Raw genomic sequence first — 22,128 nt, 5'->3', positions numbered from 1 at the left:
CAAACTTCAAGTTTTTAGTTTAATTAGTGTATGTATAGCATCAAAAGCATAGAAATAAACTTAAAATAAAAAAAATATGTGTGAGGGACTAAAGTGAAATTTGGCCAGCATGTGTATAGGGGTATATTTGCATGGTTTGATAGATTTAAATACATATGTGAGCTACAAAACTCCGATTGGAGTGATCCAAAAATGAGAATACACTTAAGACAATAAGGAACATTTTCTATGAAGGAAGTTTTGCCAAATTTCAACAGTAGATTGACCAATGGAACAGTGCAACTTCGGAGCACCAAAACCGAAAATCGGCAATTTTGCCAAAATGACTTAAGCTTTGAGAAAATGACCAAAACCAACAAGTTTAATGGCTAAAATGTGGTATGTGGGTGAAGTTGGAGTTCCCATACCTATTAAGCCTTAAAAAGTCAACAATTTGACTTGAATAGTGTAGTGAATAGTAACCCGAAACACAAAAATTTCAAGAACGTCGAAATTAGCACGTTAGAGCTAGGTATAAGTGAAGTTAAATTTATTTTTGGATTTATGTTAAATTATGGTACTGAAACACTATAAAATTGTGTGTTTCAAAGGGAAAAGAATCTGACAAAACCCGAGGAGTCGAGTTAAGGCCAAAGGGCGACTCATTTGAGGTTTGTGCACAACATCACTATGCTTTAAAATGTGTTGATAAAGTGAATGAAATATGTATTTTACATTTGCTTTGAATTATTGAGAATTTATTTGTGACATTAGTTATGATGTTTTGACTTAAATTGTTGGAAGTTATTGTGTATATTTGAAATGACAATGTTTAACAAATTGTTAAGATAAGTTTTGAAACCACGGTATTATGACCATATATTTGAACACCTCACTAACACGATTAGTGGGGGTAATTAGTTTCGAATTTTGATTCCTTCTCTGGAGAAGTGTTGAGGTGTGCCAATAGAAGAGGATGTGAATGGATATCCATATATTTGAGTTAGCTAGCCTTGTGATGTGATTTCTCTTTATCCTCTGGCTATTGAGATTCTATTTGTTTCGAATGACATGATCTAACTGTGGGATTTATGAAATGTGTTTTGATACTTCGAAATGAACTTGATTTGCATTAAAACCTAATAATTCATGTTTTGTGTTTAATGCTTATGTTTAATCAAATTTTTGAATAAGTGTGATTTATATTTTGCATAAAGATTATTTTAGTATGTTGTGCACCACTGAGTCCTAGTACTCAGCGATAGCTTCTATTGCTGTCGCAGATACAGAGACTAGAGGAGCAGCAGACTGAGCTGCTGAGGTGTGAGGAGTCATCAGCTTGAAGTCTTTGGGTATAATTTATACCCTAACTGTAAATATTTCTTTTGATGTATATATTACACATAAATGTATGGACATGTAAAAATGGGTCTTGAGCAGTTGTATAAAATTTGTATAAAGTTGTAATATATATTGTAGTTTGAAATTCTCTTAATTTGAATTTTGTAATGATCATTGGATACTGGATTTGAAATTGAAAGTTGATAAATGTGTTGAGAAATTGTTTGAGATTGAGTTTGAAATCGAAGCAGTTGTTGAGAAAATTTTTAGAAGTGCTTTTTACAGGTATTTGAAGAACTGTTTTCTCAAAATACAGAGGGAACTCTATCGAAATTTTTATAAAATTTACGGAAAAATAAAATGGGCTAAAATTTTCAACTAGCTTTCAACTTAATTACATGTTTAAAAGACTTACTAGAAATGCTCACCACTTATCAAAAATAAGAAAATTATTTTAAAATCCCTTGTAGGGTACTTAATGAGTTATCGGTAGGTGAAGTTCGGTAGTTCATTAGGTATTCTACGGGATCATCTTATGCCTTACAGAGGGGTAAGGTGTGACACATGAAGTCACTTCTGTAATAGCCAATTTGAAGCTTTACTCAAGAAGTATGAAGTGACTCATAAAGTGGCAACACCATACCACCCATAAACAAGCAGACAAGTGAACATTTCAAATAGGAAGTTGAAGAGAATACTCTAGAAAATAGTGAATCGCTCAAAAAAAGATTGGTTCTTGAAACTTGATAATGCACTGTGGGCCTACCGTACATCCTTCAAAACACTCATTGGAACTACACCTTTCTGCTTAGTCTTTGGGAAATTATGCCACCTTCCTGTCAAGCTTGAACACAAGGCTTATTGGGCAATAAAAATAATGAATTTTGACTAAAAGAGTGTTGGAGAAAAGGAGCTTCTACAGCTTAATGAGTTAGAAGAAATTAGGCAATATGCCTATAAAAATGCATAAATTTATAAATAAAGGACAAAGAACTGGCATAACATGCACATCACAAGAAGAGAGATAAAAAAAAAAAAAAAGGAGACCTTATCTTGCTATTCAACTCTAGATTGAAGTTATTCCCTAGAAAATTAAGATCTAGATGGTCCAAACCTTTCAAAGTCCTGCAAGTCTTCCCTGATGGAGTAGTGAAAGTACAGAGTGAAACATCAATAGCATTCAAAGTCAATGGACAGTGCCTAAAGCCATACTTCTCTGAAGAACCTATCGAGAAGGGAACAATACACTACTTTGCTGATCCATCTGCCCCTTAATGAGCCAATCAGTGCAGTCAAGCTAAAGACTATAAACAAGTGCTCCTTAGGAGGTAATCCAAGTTTTAAAAGCTTTAATTTCATTTTCTTCTACTTTTGCATTCTTTTTCTTTTTCTTTTACTGCATACCTCTAATCTTAAATTATTTTAGGTAAAGAGAGGAGTAGCAAGAATATGAAAGAAGGATGGACTGGAATAAGGGAACAAAACCATGCAAGAGAAGAGGATCTCAATAAGGGAACTTTCCTTACTTGCTAATTCTATGCTATATTGAAGTAGCATAGGGATGGAAATTAAATAGGGTATCATCGTGCCTTTAAAGTACTATTTTTTAGAGTTTTTAGTAGACAAGTAGTGAAACACAACCTAACACAACTTAGAGAACCCAAGAAACATGAGAATTCTAAGTTTAAAAAGTTACACGGGCTACCCCATGCATCAAAGCACACCCCGTATAACCTGGAAAACTCAAAGAACAAAAGGGAAAACACTATAAAAAGTTACATGGGGTACCCCGCGGATTCATGCATGCTTCGTGTAACCAAAGGGTCAAAAAGCAAATTTAAAATTGAAGTCCAGAAAGTTACACGGGGTGACCTGTGTAACCTTACTTAGGCCGTGTAATTAGTTGAGCAAAAATTTAAAAAAAAAATACATAAAAGTGGATAGAAAGTTGTACGAGGTGACCCATGTATGCTACGTGGGCCTATGTAAAATGTTATAGCCTTTTTTTTTTAATTTGTATCGTTTCGTGCAAAAAGTTATGTCCCAACCCCCAACTGACCCTAAACCCTTATTTAATCCCCAAAACCCTTCCAAACCATTACAATTACACTCCTCTACCTCTTTAAATTCTCTCAAAACATTTTCCCTCATAAAACCCTCTTCCAAATCTAGATTTAAAGAATCACATACCTTCTCTATGGCTCTAGCAAAAAGAGTGGCTCGCCGTCCCTCTTCCTCACATGTAATAAACAATTCACCCTCCCCTCCATCACGCCAAAGATTAAGGCAAACAAAAAGGGAGGAGGAACAACCCTAACCTTAACCACAACCCCAACCCCAACAATAAAACCCACAAGTACCACCAAGGGCACCACCACATCAAGACTTTGAATTGGCATGGCCATTCAAATATGCACACCACAAAGGTCTTGCCCTTCACCTTTCAAAGCACAAGATAACCCCCACCAAATATCTTGACGATGGTATCTTGGAGCAAATAGGGATAAGGGTGCAAGTAGATACCTATTTACGCAACATAGGATGGGAACGCTTTGTCATATTGTGATTCCCCACCATTGTGACCTCACATTGGAATTTTTAGGAAGCTTCCAAGCCAACTCATGCTTATGGACGGAGTGGAATAGAGGACAAATCTAGTTTTGAGTTCTAAGAGTGGACCGGGTATTGAACATAAATGAGTCCAATGCCATATTTAGGTTTGATAGCACCGGCCTTTAAGAAATCTCACTAAATAGAGCAGTCTATAAAAAAAAATCACCTTTTAGAGGACTATTGTGCCAGATGCATCGGAGGACCATCTAAGCCGCTCCAAATCTTTAGGGCTCACAAACCCAACACTGCAATATCTTTACCGCCTAGCTGCTCATACCATTATGGGGTGTGACACCCCTTACCCGTGTACAGTATACCCGAGTAAGTAATGCCACACGGTGTACCGGCACACTCTAATATTCCTCAATTAATTTATACAATGCTTTTCCATATAATTTATGAAATACAATTTATTTAAACCATTTATCAAAAGTATTATTCATTTAAGGTTCCGAAAATTTTAAAGAAAATCCGGCGGAGTACCGGCTAAAAATGGAGAAAACCGTTTTTCGGAACCTGTTAAAAACACTCCCAATATTTTTATTCCATCATCTCAAACTCCAATATCCAATATCTCAACAATATTTCTCAATAGCAAATTCTCAATAATCTTTTCATTTCTCAACATCCATTTCTCATACACAAGCAATAAATACATGCTCAAATTTTTGCATTCATAGTCATAACTTTCATTATTTACATGAACATCAAAATATATTACATGAGTTCAAATACATATGAAAAAGTAAAAATCTGCTACAAAATATCAAAATGACAAAATGACACCTAGTGCCCTACCAATGCACTGCAGGTAGTGAGGTGACACGGACACTGAGCAGAACTGCCGGATGGACTCACCCAGTCTGTGGTCTACTGGGCTCGCGATCGGGATCTCCAGTACCTACGCGTGGCAAAAGCAACGCGCTAAGCAATAATGCTTAGTGGTGCAATAATATAATAAAAGAAAATAGCAAGAAAATAAATGTGTATAGAATGTGTATGCTTTCTTTGTTTGGTATTGATATATTCATTGTTTCATTTACGTTGTTCACTTTTATTCATTTGGTTGCCCCAAGTAACCTACACTAGATGACTGGACTGGATAACGGGTAAACTGGCACTGGGTATCTAATACCTCGGGCTGTCACACCATCGGTCGCATATGCATCACCCGGTGTGCAACAGAACAGCTACTAAGCTGTAATTAATCTCAGGCACAAGGCCAAGTCTCAATGCAAAGTCAGAATGGCTAAAAGCCATGAAATCACAGAATGGCATTTTTGCCATGTGCAGTACTGCTAACTGAACCCTATTGGCATGCCAAACTATCCAAACCAATCTTGTTAGGTATACTAGGGCATTTGGAACTTTTAAATTCTTCGATTTGTGAATTTCAAATTTTTGGTGTCACTATTCATCATTGGTCAACAAAAATGTTGACTTTTGGATAGAAAATATGTACATTGACTTTGGCACTCCCAATATACCACATTTGGTGTTTAAAACTTGTTGGCATTAAGTGTTAATACCATTTCAAAGTGTAAACCCACACAAGCAAAATTTTCAGTTTTGGTAAGTCAACTTCACTGTTCTATTAGACACTGTTACTATTGGAATTTGAAGAAATGTAAAACATGAAAGTTGTTCCTTATTTTGTCTAGTTAAATTTTATTTTTTGAATCACTCCATTTGGAGTTTTGTAGCTCCAGATATGGCCTAAAAACCCAAGCTGGCCGGATTGCCAAATCTGCAGATTTACCATATCTACAGTGCATGAACAGTAACTAGAGTCACTTGGTTGGATGGGTTCTGGCCATAATTTGGGGTAGGTTCCTTCATGAAAGTTGTTTGTCTATGTCTTAACGTGTTTCTGTAAAAATTTCAGGCCAATTGACCAAATCTAGAGTGAGTTATGGCCAAATGAACAGTTACTGTTCATTTGGTCAATTCTGCAGAATTCAGTGCAGGGTATCCGGATTGGGGCCAAGTTTTGGTCCTCTTGCTTTGGTCTTTTGGGCATGGTTTCTTCAGCAAAAATGTGCCATTATAAGCCTAGTTTCATGTCCAATTGGCCAAACTTCAATTGGACTAACACAGCCCAAGTTATGGCAGTGCAAAGGGACTGAATTTTCAGTCCCTATGCTGCTGTCCATAGGCAGATTTCACCTTCACTTTACCATCCAATTTTTCAGTTCTAATTAGGGTCAACCTACCTAAAATGGTCACTAATTGACCATTAAAAAGTTCTCTAACCATTTCCTAAGCTAAGTCACAATTTCACCTTTCCAAACCCTAATGTCCAAACCAATTACTCATAAACCTTGATTAACATGCTTAGTTCAATCTCCATGCATATTAATACCTTAACCATGATTTCCAACCACTCTAAGTTTATTAAACAATCAAACTCAATCTCCCATAGGGCTGCCGAAAATTGAAGGTACCCTTAACACATGTGATTTACTTAAATTTCTTAAAATCTCTTAGCTCAAAATGATGTTTTAACTAAAACTAAAAGAATGAGAACAAAAGTGTAGCACTAACCTTGATTGGGCAGAATTTCCAAAGCCCTAAACTTCACTTTCTTCCCTCTTGTTGGCTGCCAAAAACTTCCTTAGGGTGTGTAGATTAATTTTAGTGAAGATGACTTAGGGTTTTGGGGTGAGGTTTGAGAGGTTTGAGAGCTTGAAAATGAAGAAAATGGAGGTTTGGCTATGGAATTTTGAGAGCTACGGGTATGTTTTTGTGGGAGTGGTGGCTGCTGCAAATAATTGGTGAATTTAGTCTTCATTTAGCCTCTTTTATTGTTTGTTTAAATGGTTGTTAAATTATAATTGGTGGAGACTTTCACATGACATCATAATGATGTCATATTTGGCATTTTAGTGTATTTTCTTTTTCCTTTCATCACTACTCAATTTCAATTTAATTTCTAGTAATATTTCTTCATATTTTACATTATATTAATTATTTACTCAACTGGACAAGTCGGCCAAAAATCACCTCGGAAGGCGAAATGACCAAAATGCCCTCCGTTTGGCTTAACGGGTCAAAATCGTCTGTACCGATTGAAAATTTTTTCTTGGTATTTTCTTGGCATTCTAATGCCATGGGAACCTCAATTACCCTTCTCTGGAGTCCCAAAAATTATTTTATAATTTTTTCCCTGGGTCTAGGACTCCTCGTTGCGAGAACCGTAATTCCCTCCGGTTACCCATCGCTAGGGCACCGGCTCGTTTAACTTGATTGTATTTTATTTCTAAAATTTTTACTAAATTTTTCTTGTTAATATTTGAGTTAATTATGGTTCCTGACTTTAGTTTGAATATTTTTCCGGACATTCTAGCTGTCCGGACCGACACCGGTCACCGGAACAGTAGGATGTACGGAGTGGTTATCGGGAGGGTGTTATAACTCTTCCCCTCTAATTTAAATTTCGTCCTCGAAATTTACCTGATGCAAACAGTTGAGGGAACTGTTGCCTCATCGACTCTTCACTTTCCCAAGTTGCCTCCTCGGTGTTGTGGTGCCTCCAAAGCACTTTCACCAATGGAATTTGCTTGTTTCTCAACTCTTTCACTTCCCGAGCCAAGATCCGTAGAGGTTCTTCTTCGTATGTCAAATCCGGCTGTATTTCAATTTCTTCTCTGGAGATGACATGTGAAGGATCTGAGCGGTATCTTCTGAGCATGGATACATGGAACACATTGTGGATCTTGTCCAGCTCTGGTGGTAAGGCTAGCCTATAGGCCACTGGACCCACACATTCAATAACTTCATATGGGCCAATGAACCTAGGGCTTAACTTACCTTTCCTTCCAAACCTCAATACCTTCTTCCATGGTGACACCTTGAGGAACACTTTGTCGCCAACCACATATTCTATTTCTTTACTCTTGGTCGGCATAAGATTTACTCATGTCTGAGTCAACCTTTTAGTTGGCTTTGATTGATTTCACCTTCTCCTCATCCTGTTTCACTGTGTCCGGCCCTACCGCTTGTCTCGCCCAATTCAGTCCAGTACACTGGAGTTCTACATTTTCGCCCATACAGTGCTTCATATGGGGCCATTTGAATGCTAGCTTGGTAGCTATTGTTGTATGCAAACTCTGCCAGTGGGAGGTATCTATCCCAACTTCCCTCAAACACAATGACACAACTCCTCAGCATATCCTCAAGGACCTGACAAGTATTTCACGTTATTGTTATCATTTCATTTCAATATTGGTATCAATTTCATTGGTTTCAATTATTTACCTGGATTACTCTTTCGATTGCCCATCATGCGAGGATGGAAAGTCGTCTGAAATGGAGTTGTATACCCAAGGATTCATGCAACTTCTTCCGAATCTCGATGTAAACCTTGGGTCTCGATCGATATGATGGAAAGTGGAATTCCATGCGATCTAACTATCTCAGCGATATACAATTACGCTAACCTCTCTAGTGAGTAGTCACCCCTAATCGCGTAAAGTGTGCCGATTTCGTCAATCTATCAACTATCACCCATGTCGCATCATGTTTCTTCCGGGTGAGAGGTAGCCCACTTACAAAATCCATGGTGACGATCCCATTTCCATTCGGTATGCGTATAGGTGTAGCAAACCCGATGGAACTTGATGTTCGCCTTGACTTGCGACATGTCAAGCATTTAGTCACGTAGTCAGCTATGTCCTTCTTCATACCAGGCCACCAATATTGGAGCTTCAGATCATGATACATCTTTGTACTTCCTGGGTGCATAGCATATACACTAGTGTGTGCCTCTTTTAGAATATTGGCTTTCAATTCCCCATCATCTGGTACACAGTCTTTCTTTGTAGTACAGAAACCCATCAGCTTTCACCCCATAGTCAGTTGCTTTTCCCTCTGGGATTTTGCTCATAATAGCCATTAGCTTCTCATCTACCTTCTGCCCATCTAAAATCTTTGCAGAGTTTGGCCTCACTTGCAACTCAGCCAAGATAGCTCCATCACGAACCAAAGATACGGGCATTCAATGATCTCAAGGTTGTCATGGATATTCGCTCAAAGCATCAAGAACTACATTTGCCTTCCCGTGATGGTAATCAATTACAGTCATAGTCCTTCAGAACTCAATCCATCGCCTCGCTCTAAGGTTGAGCTCCTTCCGGGTTGGCAAATATTTCAGGCTCTTGTGGTCTGTGTAAACGTAGCACTTTTCACCATACAAATAATGCCTCCATATCTTCAGTGCGAAGATAATTGCTACAAGCTCTAGATCATGGGTAGGGTAGTTCTGTTCATGTGGCCTTAGGTATGCGGAAGCATAAGCGATCACTTTCCCCTCTTGCATCAATACACACCCTAACCCATTATGAGAGGCATCACTGTAGACCACAAAGTCCTTTCCTGACACTGGCTGTGTTAACACTGGTCCCTTTGTCAACATAGCCTTCAACCTCTCAAAACTGGTCTGACACTTGTCATTCCAGTCAAATCTGACATTCTTGTGTAATAACTTGGTCATTGGAGCAGCTATTAGGGAAAATCCCTTCACAAATCTCCTGTAATACCCAGCTAGCCCCAAGAAGCTTCTGACCTCAGTTGTGTTTCTGGGAGGCTTCCATTCCATCACTGCTTCTATCTTCTTGGGATCCACCCTAATCCCATCAGCTGACACTATGTGTCCAAGGAAGGCAATCTCACTCAACCAAAAGTCACACTTGGACAACTTAGCATACAGTTTCTTTTCTCTCAGGCTTTGCAGAACAATCCTCAAATGCTCATCATGTTCTTCACTGGTCTTGGAATACACCAAAATATCATCAATAAAGACCACTATGAACCGATCTAGGTATGGATGGAGGATATGGTTCATAAGGTCCATAAATGCATTGGTGCATTTGTTAGGCCAAAGGGCATCACTAGGAACTCATAATGCCCATACCGGTCCCGAATGCGCCTTGGGCACATCTACATCCTTCACCCTCAATCGATGATAACTCGATTCGAGATCAATCTTAGAAAATACTCCTCGCTTCTTCAACTGATCAAACAGATCATCAATTCTAGGCAACGGATATTTGTTCTTCACAGTCACTTTATTCAACTGCCGGTAGTCAATACAAAGTCTCAAAGTCCCATCCTTCTTTTTCACGAACAGCACTGGAGCTCCCCATGGTGACACACTGGGGCGTATGAACCCCTTATCTAGTAACTCTTGCAACTGAGTTTTCAACTCCCTCAATTCAGTAGGTGCCATCCTATAAGGAGCAATGGAAATAGGTGCTGTACCCGGCAGCGTCTCAATAGAAATTCAACTTCCCTTTCTGGTGGCAAACCAGGCAATTCTTCAGGAAATACCTCTGGAAAGTCTCTCACTGTGGGTATGTCACTCAGGTTTGGCTTAGCCTGCCTAGTATCCACCACATGTGCTAGGTAGGCTTCACAGCCTTTTCTCATCATTCTTCTTGCAACTGTGGCTGAGATGACATTGGACAAGAAATCTGTCCTTTCCCCCACAACTGTGATCTCATTACCCTCTGAAGTTTTTAGAGAAATTCTCTTCAATTTGCAATCAACTATTGCCTGATGACGTGACAACCAGTCCATTCCCAAAATCACGTCAAACTCGTGGAAGGGTAACTCAATCAGGTCGGCCAAGAATTCATACCCCTGAATCCTTAACGGGCAACCCTTGTATACTTTATTCACCACTACACTGTGGCCCAATGGATTAGTGACCAGAATGTCTTGGTCACTCTCCCCTACTAGTATCCCCCTTTCTACGGGTAGGTTGATGCAAATGTAGGAATGAGTGGATCCTGGATCCACCAATGCATGCACAGGAGTATTGTAGAGGGAGAACGCACTCGAAACATCCGGCATCTTGCTCCTCCCGAGCTCTCGGGGCATAATTTCGCGGTGGTGCATTATCCGCCTCTCTGCTGGCTCAGATGTAGGCCTCTGACATGGTCCCACAGCTTCGGATTTACTAGACCTTCTACCCCTTGGTGGTGCAGGAGCAGGTCTGTCTGCTTGTGTTGGAGTAGCTGTAGTAGTTCTGCGTGGGCAGTTCCTCAGTTGATGTTCTATCGACCCACATCTCAAGCAAGCACCAGTCACTCTCCAACACTCCCCTTATGCCATTTCTCGGTGTGGACATGCAGAAGATGCCGGGCTGGTCCTGAACCCCATCCCCGAGAGCTGCCCACCACCGACCTCTCCTAGGGGTGAGCGTGGTTTGGGCCCTTGAGACCGACCACGACCACCGTGGTGAGCTGAACTTTGTGCAGGAGGACCCTTGAACTTCTTCCCTGATGCAGGAGCTGAACTCGACTGACCCGGTCCCCTCTTCTGCTGTCTCTCTCTTCTAGTCCACTCACTAATTCTTACTTTTTTAACCTTTATTGCCGCTTCCACTAACTTGGTAAATTCTGTGATTCCCAAGGCAGTGAGCTGGATCTTGATGTTATCATTTAGTCCCTCTTCAAATCTCTTGCACCTTTCAGCTTCATTAGGGACTATCTCCCTTCCATAACGGCTTAATCTTACGAATTCCTTCTCATATTCAGCCACTGAAAACTGTCTCTGCCTCAGGTTAATGAATTCCCTTCTTCTCTCTTCCAAATATACAGTACCCACATACTTCTTCTTGAATTCAGAGAGAAAGAAATCCCAAGTTGCAGTTTCTGGCTGCACTTCACTGGACACGGTGTCCCACCACTCATATGCATCATCTTGTAACAAGGATACAGCAGCTTCTAAGTTCTGCTCTGGGGTGCAGTGAAGTTGTTTTAAGACTCTGCCTGTTCTATTCAATCAATTCTCGGCTGCCACCGAGTCATCTTCTCTCTTGCCATAGAAATCCACTGCCCCAAATTTTCTTAGCCTCTCCAAGTGTGATTTCTGCTGTGGAGCTGGTGGTGGTGGTGGTGGTGCTGGCATTACCCTAGCCATCTGTCTAAAGAAGTCGGCCATTTGTTGGAATATGGCCTGTGGAGGCTGAGCAGGCTCTGCTTGAGCTGGCGGAGCAGATTCTCTCATGCCCCCAGTCTCAGCTGCTGCAGGTGGAGCATGACTCTCCACTTCCTCCTCAACGGCTCTCTGAGATGAAGGATCCATATCCTATTCAAAATAAGAAAGATAAACAGATCTGCGTTAGTGTCACCTCGACTCTTACAAATGCAATGCATGGTATGGACTCAATCTAGGCCCAGAAACGCCTAAACCGTGCTCTGATAACACTAAATGTGACACCCCTTACCCGTGTACAGTATACCCGAGTAAGTAATGCCACACGGTGTACCGGCACACTCTAATATTCCTCAATTAATTTATACAATGCTTTTCCATATAATTTATGAAATACAATTTATTTAAACCATTTATCAAAAGTATTATTCATTTAAGGTTCCGAAAATTTTAAAGAAAATCCGTGAGTACTGGCTAAAAATGGAGAAACCATTTTTGAACCTGTTAAAACACTCCCAATATTTTTATTCCATCATCTCAAACTCCAATATCCAATATCTCAACAATATTTCTCAATAGCAAATTCTCAACAATCTTTTCATTTCTCAACATCCATTTCTCATATACAAGCAATAAATACATGCTCAAATTTTTGCATTCATAGTCATAACTTTCATTATTTACATGAACATCAAAATATATTACATGAGTTCAAATACATATGAAAAAGTAAAAATCTGCTACAAAATATCAAAATGACAAAATGACACCTAGTGCCCTACCAATGCACTGCAGGTAGTGAGGTGACACGGACATCGAGCAGAATCGCGGATAGACTCACCCACCGTGGTCTCATCGGGCTCGCGATCGGGATCTCGGTACCTACGCGTGGCAACAGCAACGCGCTAAGCAATAATGCTTAGTGGTGCAATAATAGAATAACAGAAAAGAGCAAGAAAATAAATGTGTATAGAATGTGTATGATTTCTTTGTTTGGTATTGATATATTGATTGTTTCATTTACGTTGTTAACTTTTATTCATTTGGTTTCCCCAAGTAACCTACACTAGATGATAATGGATAACGTAAACCGCACTGGTATCTAATACCTCGGGCCGTCACACCATCGTCGCATATGCATCACCCGGTGTGCAAATGTAACGACTACTAAGTAATTAATCTCGAGCACAAGGCCAAGTCTCAATGCAAAGTCAGAATAGCTAAAAGCCACGAAATCACATAATGGCATTTTTGCCATGAGCAGAACTGCTAAAAGAACAATATTGTCATGCCAAACTATCCAAACCAATCTTGTTAGGTATAATAGGGCATTTGGAACTTTTAAATTCTTGATTTGTGAATTTCAAATTTTTGGTGTCACTATTCATCATTGGTCAATAAAAATGTTGACTTTTGGATAGAAAATATGTACATTGACTTTGGCACTCCCAATATACCACATTTGGTGTTTAAAACTTGTTGGCATTAAGTGTTAATACCATTTCAAAGTGTAAACCCACACAAGCAAAATTTTCAGTTTTGGTGAGTCAACTTCACTGTTCCATTGGACACTGTTACTGTTGGAATTTGAAGAAATGTAAAACATGAAAGTTGTTCCTTATTTTGTCTAGTTGAATTTCCTTTTTTGAATCACTCCATTTGGAGTTTTTTAGCTCCAGATATGGCCCAAAAACCCAAGCTGGCCGGATTGCCAAATCTACAGATTTACCATATCTACAGTGCATGAACAGTAACTAGAGTCACTTGGTTGGATGGGTTTTGGCCATAATTTGGGGTAGGTTCCTTCATGAAAGTTGTTTGTCTATGTCTTAACTTGTTGCTGTAAAATTTCAGGCCAATTGACCAAATCTACAGTGAGTTATGGCCAAATGAACAGTTACTATTCATTTGGTCAATTCTGCAGAATTCAGTGCAGGGTATCCGGATTGGGGCCAAGTTTTGGTCCTCTTGCTTTGGTCTTTTGGGCATGGTTTCTTCAGAAAAAATGTGCCATTATAAGCCTAGTTTCATGTCCAATTAGCCAAACTTCAATTGGACTAACACAGCCCAAGTTATGGCAGTGCAAATGGACTGAATTTTCTGTCCCTATGCTGCTGTCCATAGGCAGATTTCACCTTCACTTTACCATCCAATTTTTCAGTTCTAATTAGGGTCAACCTACCTAAAATGGTCACTAATTGACCATTAAAAAGTTCTCTAACCATTTCCTAAGCTAAGTCACAATTTCACCTTTCCAAACCCTAATGTCCAAACCAATTACTCATAAACCTTGATTAACATGCTTAGTTCAATCTCCATGCATATTAATACCTTAACCATGATTTCCAACCACTCTAAGTTTATTAAACAATCAAACTCAATCTCCCATAGGGCTGCCGAAAATTGAAGGTACCCTTAACACATGTGATTTACTTAAATTTCTTAAAATCTCTTAGCTCAAAATGATGTTTTAACTAAAATTAAAAGAATGAGAACAAAAGTGTAGCACTAACCTTGATTGGGCAGAATTTCCAAAGCCCTAAACTTCACTTTCTTCCCTCTTGTTGGCTGCCAAAAACTTCCTTAGGGTGTGTAGATTAATTTTAGTGAAGATGACTTAGGGTTTTGGGGTGAGGTTTGAGAGGTTTGAGAGCTTGAAAATGAAGAAAATGGAGGTTTGGCTATGGAATTTTGAGAGCTACGGGTATGTTTTTGTGGGAGTGGTGGCTGCTGCAAATAATTGGTGAATTTAGTCTTCATTTAGCCTCTTTTATTGTTTATTTAAATGGTTGTTAAATTATAATTGGTGGAGACTTTCACACGACATCATAATGATGTTATATTTGGCATTTTAGTGTATTTTCTTTTTCATTTCATCACTACTCAATTTCAATTTAATTTCTAGTAATATTTCTTCATATTTTACATTATATTAATTATTTACTCAACTGGACAAGTCGGCCAAAAATCACCTCGGAAGGCGAAATGACCAAAATGCCCTCCGTTTGGCTTAACGGGTCAAAATCGTCTGTACCGATTGAAAATTTTTTCTTGGTATTTTCTTGGCATTCTAATGCCATGGGAACCTCAATTACCCTTCTCTGGAGTCCCAAAAATTATTTTATAATTTTTCTCCCGGGTCTAGGGCTCCTCGTTGCGAGAACCGCAACTTCCCTCCGGTTACCCATCGCTAGGGCACCAGCTCGTTTAACTTGATTGTATTTTATTTCTAAAATTTTTACTAAATTTTTCTTGTTAATATTTGAGTTAATTATGGTTCCTGACTTTAGTTTGAATATTTTTCCGGACATTCTAGCTGTCCGGACCGACACCGGTCACCGGAACAGTAGGATGTACGGAGTGGTTATCGGGAGGGTGTTACATGGGGCGAGGAGACAACTTAGGCATGGTGAACACCAATGAGTTATTCTTTCTTTGGTTCATGGTTCACAGCCAGAGATGTAGCACTGGATATTTTTTGTGCCAGCACTTCAAGAGGATCTTTCACCAAGCCATCAGACACATAGTGAATGGTGGCTTCATCACCGCCATAATAATGCACGGCGGCTTTATTTCCACTCATGTACGATTGCATCCTATCACAGGAATGACTAGGATAGATGCAACGGTTTACATCTCCATGGGAATCTACAGGAGGGTCGGAGACACATGCCTCCTTATAGATGAACATGGGAATGTAGTACCTAAAGCATAGCCATAGGAGTGAGATGAGTCATTAGGAGCACAGTAGTAGCCAGAAGAGGAGCAACTTATGGTGTAGCAGCAATATGAGGGTCGCGACCCAGTACTCAAAGCCTCACTAGCTTGAGTCCCACCCTTCACACCACCTCCCACTGATCCTGTCCTTGCATACTTATAGAGGATGGAGCATACCTTCACCTAGTGATTCTGAGACTTAGAGGATAGCCTCTAAGAAACACACAACAAGCTTGATATGCTCCTAGAGAGACAAAAAAAGAATGGACCCTCCTCACCTTTGGAGACATTCTGTACTTGGATGACTAGATCAGGATACCTTTTGGATTATGTATAGCCATACGCCTAGCACTAGTCAATTTTGTTAAACATTAGTATATTTCCTCATGTGTGTGTGTATATATATATATATATATATATATATATGCTTTGCTTATTGTATCTATTATGCCTTGTCAATTTTATATAGCTTACATATTATATCATATTGCCATTGAAGATAATGTAAAGTTTGAGTTTGAGGCTATGTGCAATTTCTTGCATTTTTAGTGCATTTTAGTTAACTTTTGCATTTGCATATGCATTACCTTTTCATGCCTCTATTATACTCATGTATCAAAATTTCAAAATCCTTCAAAAATTTTCAAACTTTTCTTAGAAACATGACTAAAACTTCAATTAGCAAATAATTATTCTCTAATGTTTTAATAGGCTAAATGTTTTTAATGACTTGTTTGTGAAAAAGTTATCTTCTAAGTGGAGCAAGACTATGTAAACTAATTCATAATTATTAGTTTGTCACATTCAGTTTGCAAAGTTAGGAGAAAATTCTTGGAATGTGAACAAGCTTAGGTATGCCTCAACAACCCTAGAACATATTTCTTTAATCTATCGAGGCGAAATCCTAGTATGCACATGAGAAAGAGATGATTTAGGCATTCCTAGTTATTAACCTCATTAAAACCTTAGCCACCCTTAATCTAAATTATCCCTTATAACCAATTTGAGCCTACATTTTACCTTTATATGTTCTTTGCTAAACCTCAATATTTACGTGGCCCTTAACCTAAACACATATCCTAACCTTATGAGAAAAGTCAAAATGCAAGGTGAAAAGCACATTAGGTACATATAGAGAAGAGGAAAGGAGTAAATGTGTCATTTAAAACATGTATTCTATGTGTAGGAATTTTTTTTTTATATATATATCTTATTTCTATGGAGACCCGGACAGAGCATCTGGCGATTCCACTAATCACCTGTTAACATGTCCATATTCATTTCACACATTTCCATATCATATTCTCATGTATCATATCATTTACAATTATTTATGAGATCTAAAAATGAAGTATTATCTATTGCATTCATATAGAAATTCATAGATAATAAATTACAAGTTTTCATTTCAATCTCAAGGTTTAATTACAATTCCAAAATGAAATACATCATAAACTAGTAATTACATCATGACTAAACATAATGAACCAAAATACTAGTCTATACATGGGCCCTACCAAAATACAAAAGACCGGTGAGGTGACTCTGGACAATGGCAGATCTAATCAGAGCTCTGTCAGTGCACTACTGATGCTGCTGCTGCAGCTGCTGGGACTGATGTGGCTGATCTCCAGTACCTACGCGATGGAAAACTAACGCGCTAAGCATAACGCTTAGTGGTGCATAATTTATAATAACAATAATTTAATAATTTAAAACAATATATGCAACTCATAATTTTTGGGTCTTTTACATTTTTATTGCTCTTTGGAAATAATTAATATTATCGGGATCTTATATTATTACTTATTGTATTTTAAATCTTAATTAATTTTTTATCAGTGCCCAAGAAACCTATAACAAATTATAAAAGCTGGATGCACGAGTGTATACTGGTTAGACAGCCATATGTTTATCAAGTATACGTCTGTCAGGCATGAGGCCAGCTGTTGAGTACGAGACCCGCTGTCAGGCTTGTAAAGCCAGAAATAAAGTAGGCACAATGGCCAGTAAGTAGGCATATAGCCTGTAGAATAATCATACCAGACATATATTGTCAGTTCATGATTTTAAAAGGCATAAACAAAAGTCAATTCAAATGCAAAGGTCCCTATTAAAACACCAAAAGGAAGCATCATGACATTAAGATTCAAAATTCTTAAAAGGCTCCTCTTCTCCATGTGCAAGTAGGAAAGTCAAATTTTAGTATGCATTGATATTTTGCAAGATGTTTCTTCTCATATTTTGTATTCCTTAATCCTTTTTCATTGGTAGCTACATTTATCATCCTCTAGCCCCATTACAACCTTATAAAAGACCTTTTGATCTTTTAAAAAGTGTATACTATATTAGTAGAGATAGAAAATTGAGATATGCCTATAGGGTTGGGGATATAATCCTTCATCTTATATACAATCATTCATGATGGAGACATTTTAAATTAGTGATTGTTTTTTGAATCTATCTTAGTGAGATAATTTCTTTATAACTTATTCATAGTCTTGTAATTAGAATGATTGGTTGACACTTTATGAGGAAGATGGATTTTCAATAAGCAATCATTGATTCTTTTATACCTTGAAGATAGGGAATTGGAATGTGGTTATTGAGAGTCCAATTGTATACAAGTTGAGTTTTTTGTTATAATTCTAGGAAAGCAAAGAACTCTAATGTGTCGTGTTAAAATAAGACACAATCTATTTAGACACGACAAATATTGCCACCCCTATTGTATCTTTTTTTATTTTTTTTCAACAAAACAACAAAAGAGAAAAACCCTACATGACCACCACAAAAGTTGAAAATTGCTTTTAGTCATCACCCATTTATACTCATTCTTATGCATTTACCAATAATCACTCCATCTCAAGAGTTTAGGTTTTTTTTTTAAAAAAAAAAAAACTCACACCTAAATTTTTTTAAATAAGAATAAAAATAATAATAAAAAAAAAAACCTTAATAGGAATAAACCGAGATAAATTTATGAAAAGCCACTTCAATCATATTTTATTACATTATATTCCAAATCTCAGTTGGTAGAATTTATAGCTGTGTCAATTCCAATGGAAGTAATGAGTAAGATGAGCCAAACAATCTGCAAAGCCATTCTGGAGAGTGAGTTCCAACACTATAGCAAACAGAAACAATTTGTACAAAAGAAAGTCCTCTGAACCCCCCATATGCCCTATATGTCATCTCCAGCCTGAAACAGTTGAGCACATGCTGTTTTTCTGCCCTCCTGCCCATGTAACATGGTTTGGTTCAATTTTGGGTTATATTCCTGCAGTTAATGGGTTTGGTTCTTTTACTGATCAGTGGAAAATGATGCTCAATATTTCAAAGTCAACTGATAAAAAAGAATTAAAGCTGACGAGTCTTCTGTGCTGGCATATATGGAAGTCCCGTAACAATGTTGTGCTCAATTCTTCACGCCTTGATCCTAGTGATACTATCAGAAAAGCTCAGAATGCTCTTGATGAACTGCTCAATCTAGCTATTCCACAACGGCATTCTGAGAATCGTCCTGGTAGACAGGTAGTCTCTCAAATCCACCATTGGACTCCTGTTGTAACGCGAAGGTCAATGTTGATGCGTCTTTTGATGGAGAATCCTTTTATGCTATGTATGGAGTGACTGTGAGGAATGCAGATGGCATGTTGATTGATGGTTGTGTTGCAAAGTATATCAATCATTCTCCCCTTGCAGCTAAGGCTTATGCTCTTAGAGCAGCATGTCTTTTTATTACTAATAGAGGTTTTTCTCCAGTCTCTGTTGAAACTGATTCTCAGCAACTGGTTCTGTTACTCTCTTCTCAAGCTTCAATTTGGCCTTGGGATGTTAAGCCTTTCATTCATGACATTAAGAGTTTCTTGTCAATCTATCCTTCCAGTGTAATTAGATATATTCCTAGAGCAGCAAACAAATGTGCTGACTGGGTTGCCAAAAATGCTAGAATGGGAGATTTTACAAGATTGGTTTTCAGCTTTTTCATGAATAAAAGTTGTCCATTACTGTTAAAAAAAAAAAAAACCTTTAACTTTCTAATAATTATGATAAATTGAAAATCTAGCTAAATTAAAAGACAAACTTATTTTCTAGATTAAATTTATGATCATTAAAAAAATTAAAATTTGTTCACAATACCTAAAATATAAGTTTTTAATATCTTTAATATACTTTTTTATATAAAAGGATTAATTATATTTTGATATTTTTCATAATTAATTGAAGTATGGCATTTTTTTTTCCCCTTCCATTCCAAGACTTCCTAGATCTCTGCTTAATGCTGATTTTGAGTTTGACTCCCTCTGCCCTGAAATTTTTTTTTTTTTTTATGTAGGGTTTTTGAAATTAAGAGAAATTCATAAATTCAACTTAATTTTTTGAAAATATAATAATTTAATAACTTTTTTTTACTAAAAAATTACTTTCTGTTAACTTCATAAATACCACCACCCTGCAATAATTACCATAATCATAATCATTTATTATTATCATCATAAATAAATTAAATATGAAAAATAAAAACTGTCATTACATTACATTAGCTACATTTTTATTTCACAAACATAAAAATATAATTATATTACACTACCACATTCATTTCATCGTATTACAATGTTACATTATAGTTTCTATCATGCTTAAAGTTTATTTTATGGAAAAAAGCACAATTCTTTTTTTTTTTTTTTTTCCTTTCTTAGCACAATTCTTTTCTCCTCATATGAAACAAAATTTATATATTCATCAAATCAGAGATGTTGCTCGCAAGAGGATGTTAAGACACGGCAATTCTTGGAACGCATACTGCAATTTCACCTGGAGAAAATAACAGCAACAAGAGCATTAAATTAATGCCTGCACCATTGCACAATCAATCCTTTTGTTCAGCCTTGAATCATTCCACCAAGATCAAGAAAAAAAAGAAATTTATGTAATTTTCCACTACATTTTAATATTTGATGTTCAAGATTCTGACAGGACTCAATACTTCTCTACCAAATAAATGTCACAACAATTTCAAAGCCCTGCTCCGTCTCCCCAGCATAATCATAATTTAGCTACTCTAAGCAAGTAGAAGTATCCCAGAGAACATTACACGTACCAAAATTTCTGAAGCCTATACTAAGCTTTCTATTTGACATACAACATTTCTTCTGTGAACTGCTGAAATCCGGAACGACAAACGCTGCCATTTTAACCAATGATATTCATGGCATAATGTCAAGTGTGAACGGCAGTTTCTGTATCATCACACATGCAAGAATACCGAAATTTTCGAGGGGCGTGTCTAATTTGCATTGGCAAGCTTGTATCTAACATCCCCAGGCATCAATCCGAGACAGTAATCCTCTTTTCCAACAATGATTCCAAAAATGCTGAACATAGTTTGGTGAGGGGTGGAAGATTATGTGATGACCCACTAAACATGGTTTCCAACAGCTTCTCGGATGGTACAAATGGAACTACTGCTGAAGTCTGGGTTCTTTTCAGGTTAAACTCTGGGAGCTCACCATAGATAGATGCATACCCAAATTTCCCTGACATAAACAAGGGGACAGGAAAATGAAAAACAAAGCAAAGAAAACATTGGCCAGGTTATTAAATGCATAAATAATTCTAATAATCATTTGCTAATTTCATTTCTCAAATAAACCCAATATAAATTGTTTTCACGCAGTATCAACTAAAAACACAAGTTTAAAAGATAAAATGCTCACTTGACAATTATAAAAAAAAATGGTGAAAAAAAAAGAAAGAAAATTACACTTAATGATCAATTACTCTTTCTACTTCCATCAAATTATGACCTGTAGAAAGCAACTAAGGGGCTATTTGGCATCATCGTCCAAAATTACAAAATTCAAAATTAAAAACAGAAAAAAAAAAAATTAACAATGGGAAACAGAAAATCAAGTTCATGTTTGGTTGCATTCCTGATGATAAAATAAAAAAAAGGGCTTTTTTATTTTGCTTTTATTTCAAATAGGAATGATTTGTTCTATTAAAAAAATTATAAACTAATGACCATACGAATCAATTGCATAATAAAATAAATTAATTGAAAATTTATCATATATGAAAAAATATTTTTTATTATGCAATTGATTCATATAACTACAAATATATAATATAATTAAAATAAATGTCTTAAATATTAAAAAAAAAGTCCTACTCGGGTATCCTCGTGTACAATTCCCCATATATAATTTGTAGTACTATTCATACACTGCTACTCTGTGATCAATCACAACATCAAAAAGATTAGATATGCACAGTATTGCGTCCATTCTTTGAATCTTGTTACTTGAACTCAGGAAGTGAGAAAAGCCTTTACAAAAATCATGTTCAATTAACATGAATAAACAGCTTTTTTGGGTTTTCTTGGTTTTCTTTATTTTGGCAAGTGATTTTATAATTAAAACATCGAACTAAAACAAACACATTTTTCATTACTCTTCTTTTACTGTAGAAAAACTACATAATAATAATAATAAGAAGAAGAAGAAGAAGAAGAAGAATAACAATAATAACAATAAC

The 22,128-nt window shown here is 37.1% G+C and overlaps 1 protein-coding gene across 1 annotated transcript; it reads left to right on the top strand.

The window, feature by feature from the left end:
* Window positions 1-18,807: 18,807 nt before the first annotated feature.
* On the top strand, window positions 18,808-21,106 carry LOC110667119 (uncharacterized). Its single transcript, XM_021827851.2, has 3 exons — window positions 18,808-19,122; window positions 19,167-19,600; window positions 20,917-21,106. The coding sequence occupies exons 1-3, from the start codon at window positions 18,808-18,810 to the stop codon at window positions 21,104-21,106; spliced, it is 939 nt and encodes a 312-aa protein (XP_021683543.2).
* The last annotated feature ends 1,022 nt before the right edge of the window (window positions 21,107-22,128 follow it).

The sequence above is a fragment of the Hevea brasiliensis genome, chromosome 13 (assembly GCF_030052815.1).
Source record: "Hevea brasiliensis isolate MT/VB/25A 57/8 chromosome 13, ASM3005281v1, whole genome shotgun sequence".
In the NCBI taxonomy this organism is placed as follows: Eukaryota; Viridiplantae; Streptophyta; class Magnoliopsida; order Malpighiales; family Euphorbiaceae; genus Hevea; species Hevea brasiliensis.
Note: the sequence above shows the minus strand (reverse complement) of the source record. Positions and strands in the feature narration are given on the sequence as shown.

What these genes read in the sequence shown, in the direction of transcription:
- LOC110667119 (XM_021827851.2), top strand. Translation starts at nt 18,808, where the DNA reads ATGCTGTTTTTCTGCCCTCCTGCCCATGTAACATGGTTTGGTTCAATT. An exon ending in AGAATCGTCCTGGTAGACAG is followed by an intron (nt 19,123 to 19,166) that starts GTAGTCTCTCAA and finishes TGTAACGCGAAG; the next exon opens with GTCAATGTTGATGCGTCTTT. An exon ending in AATAAAAGTTGTCCATTACT is followed by an intron (nt 19,601 to 20,916) that starts GTTAAAAAAAAA and finishes TAACATCCCCAG; the next exon opens with GCATCAATCCGAGACAGTAA.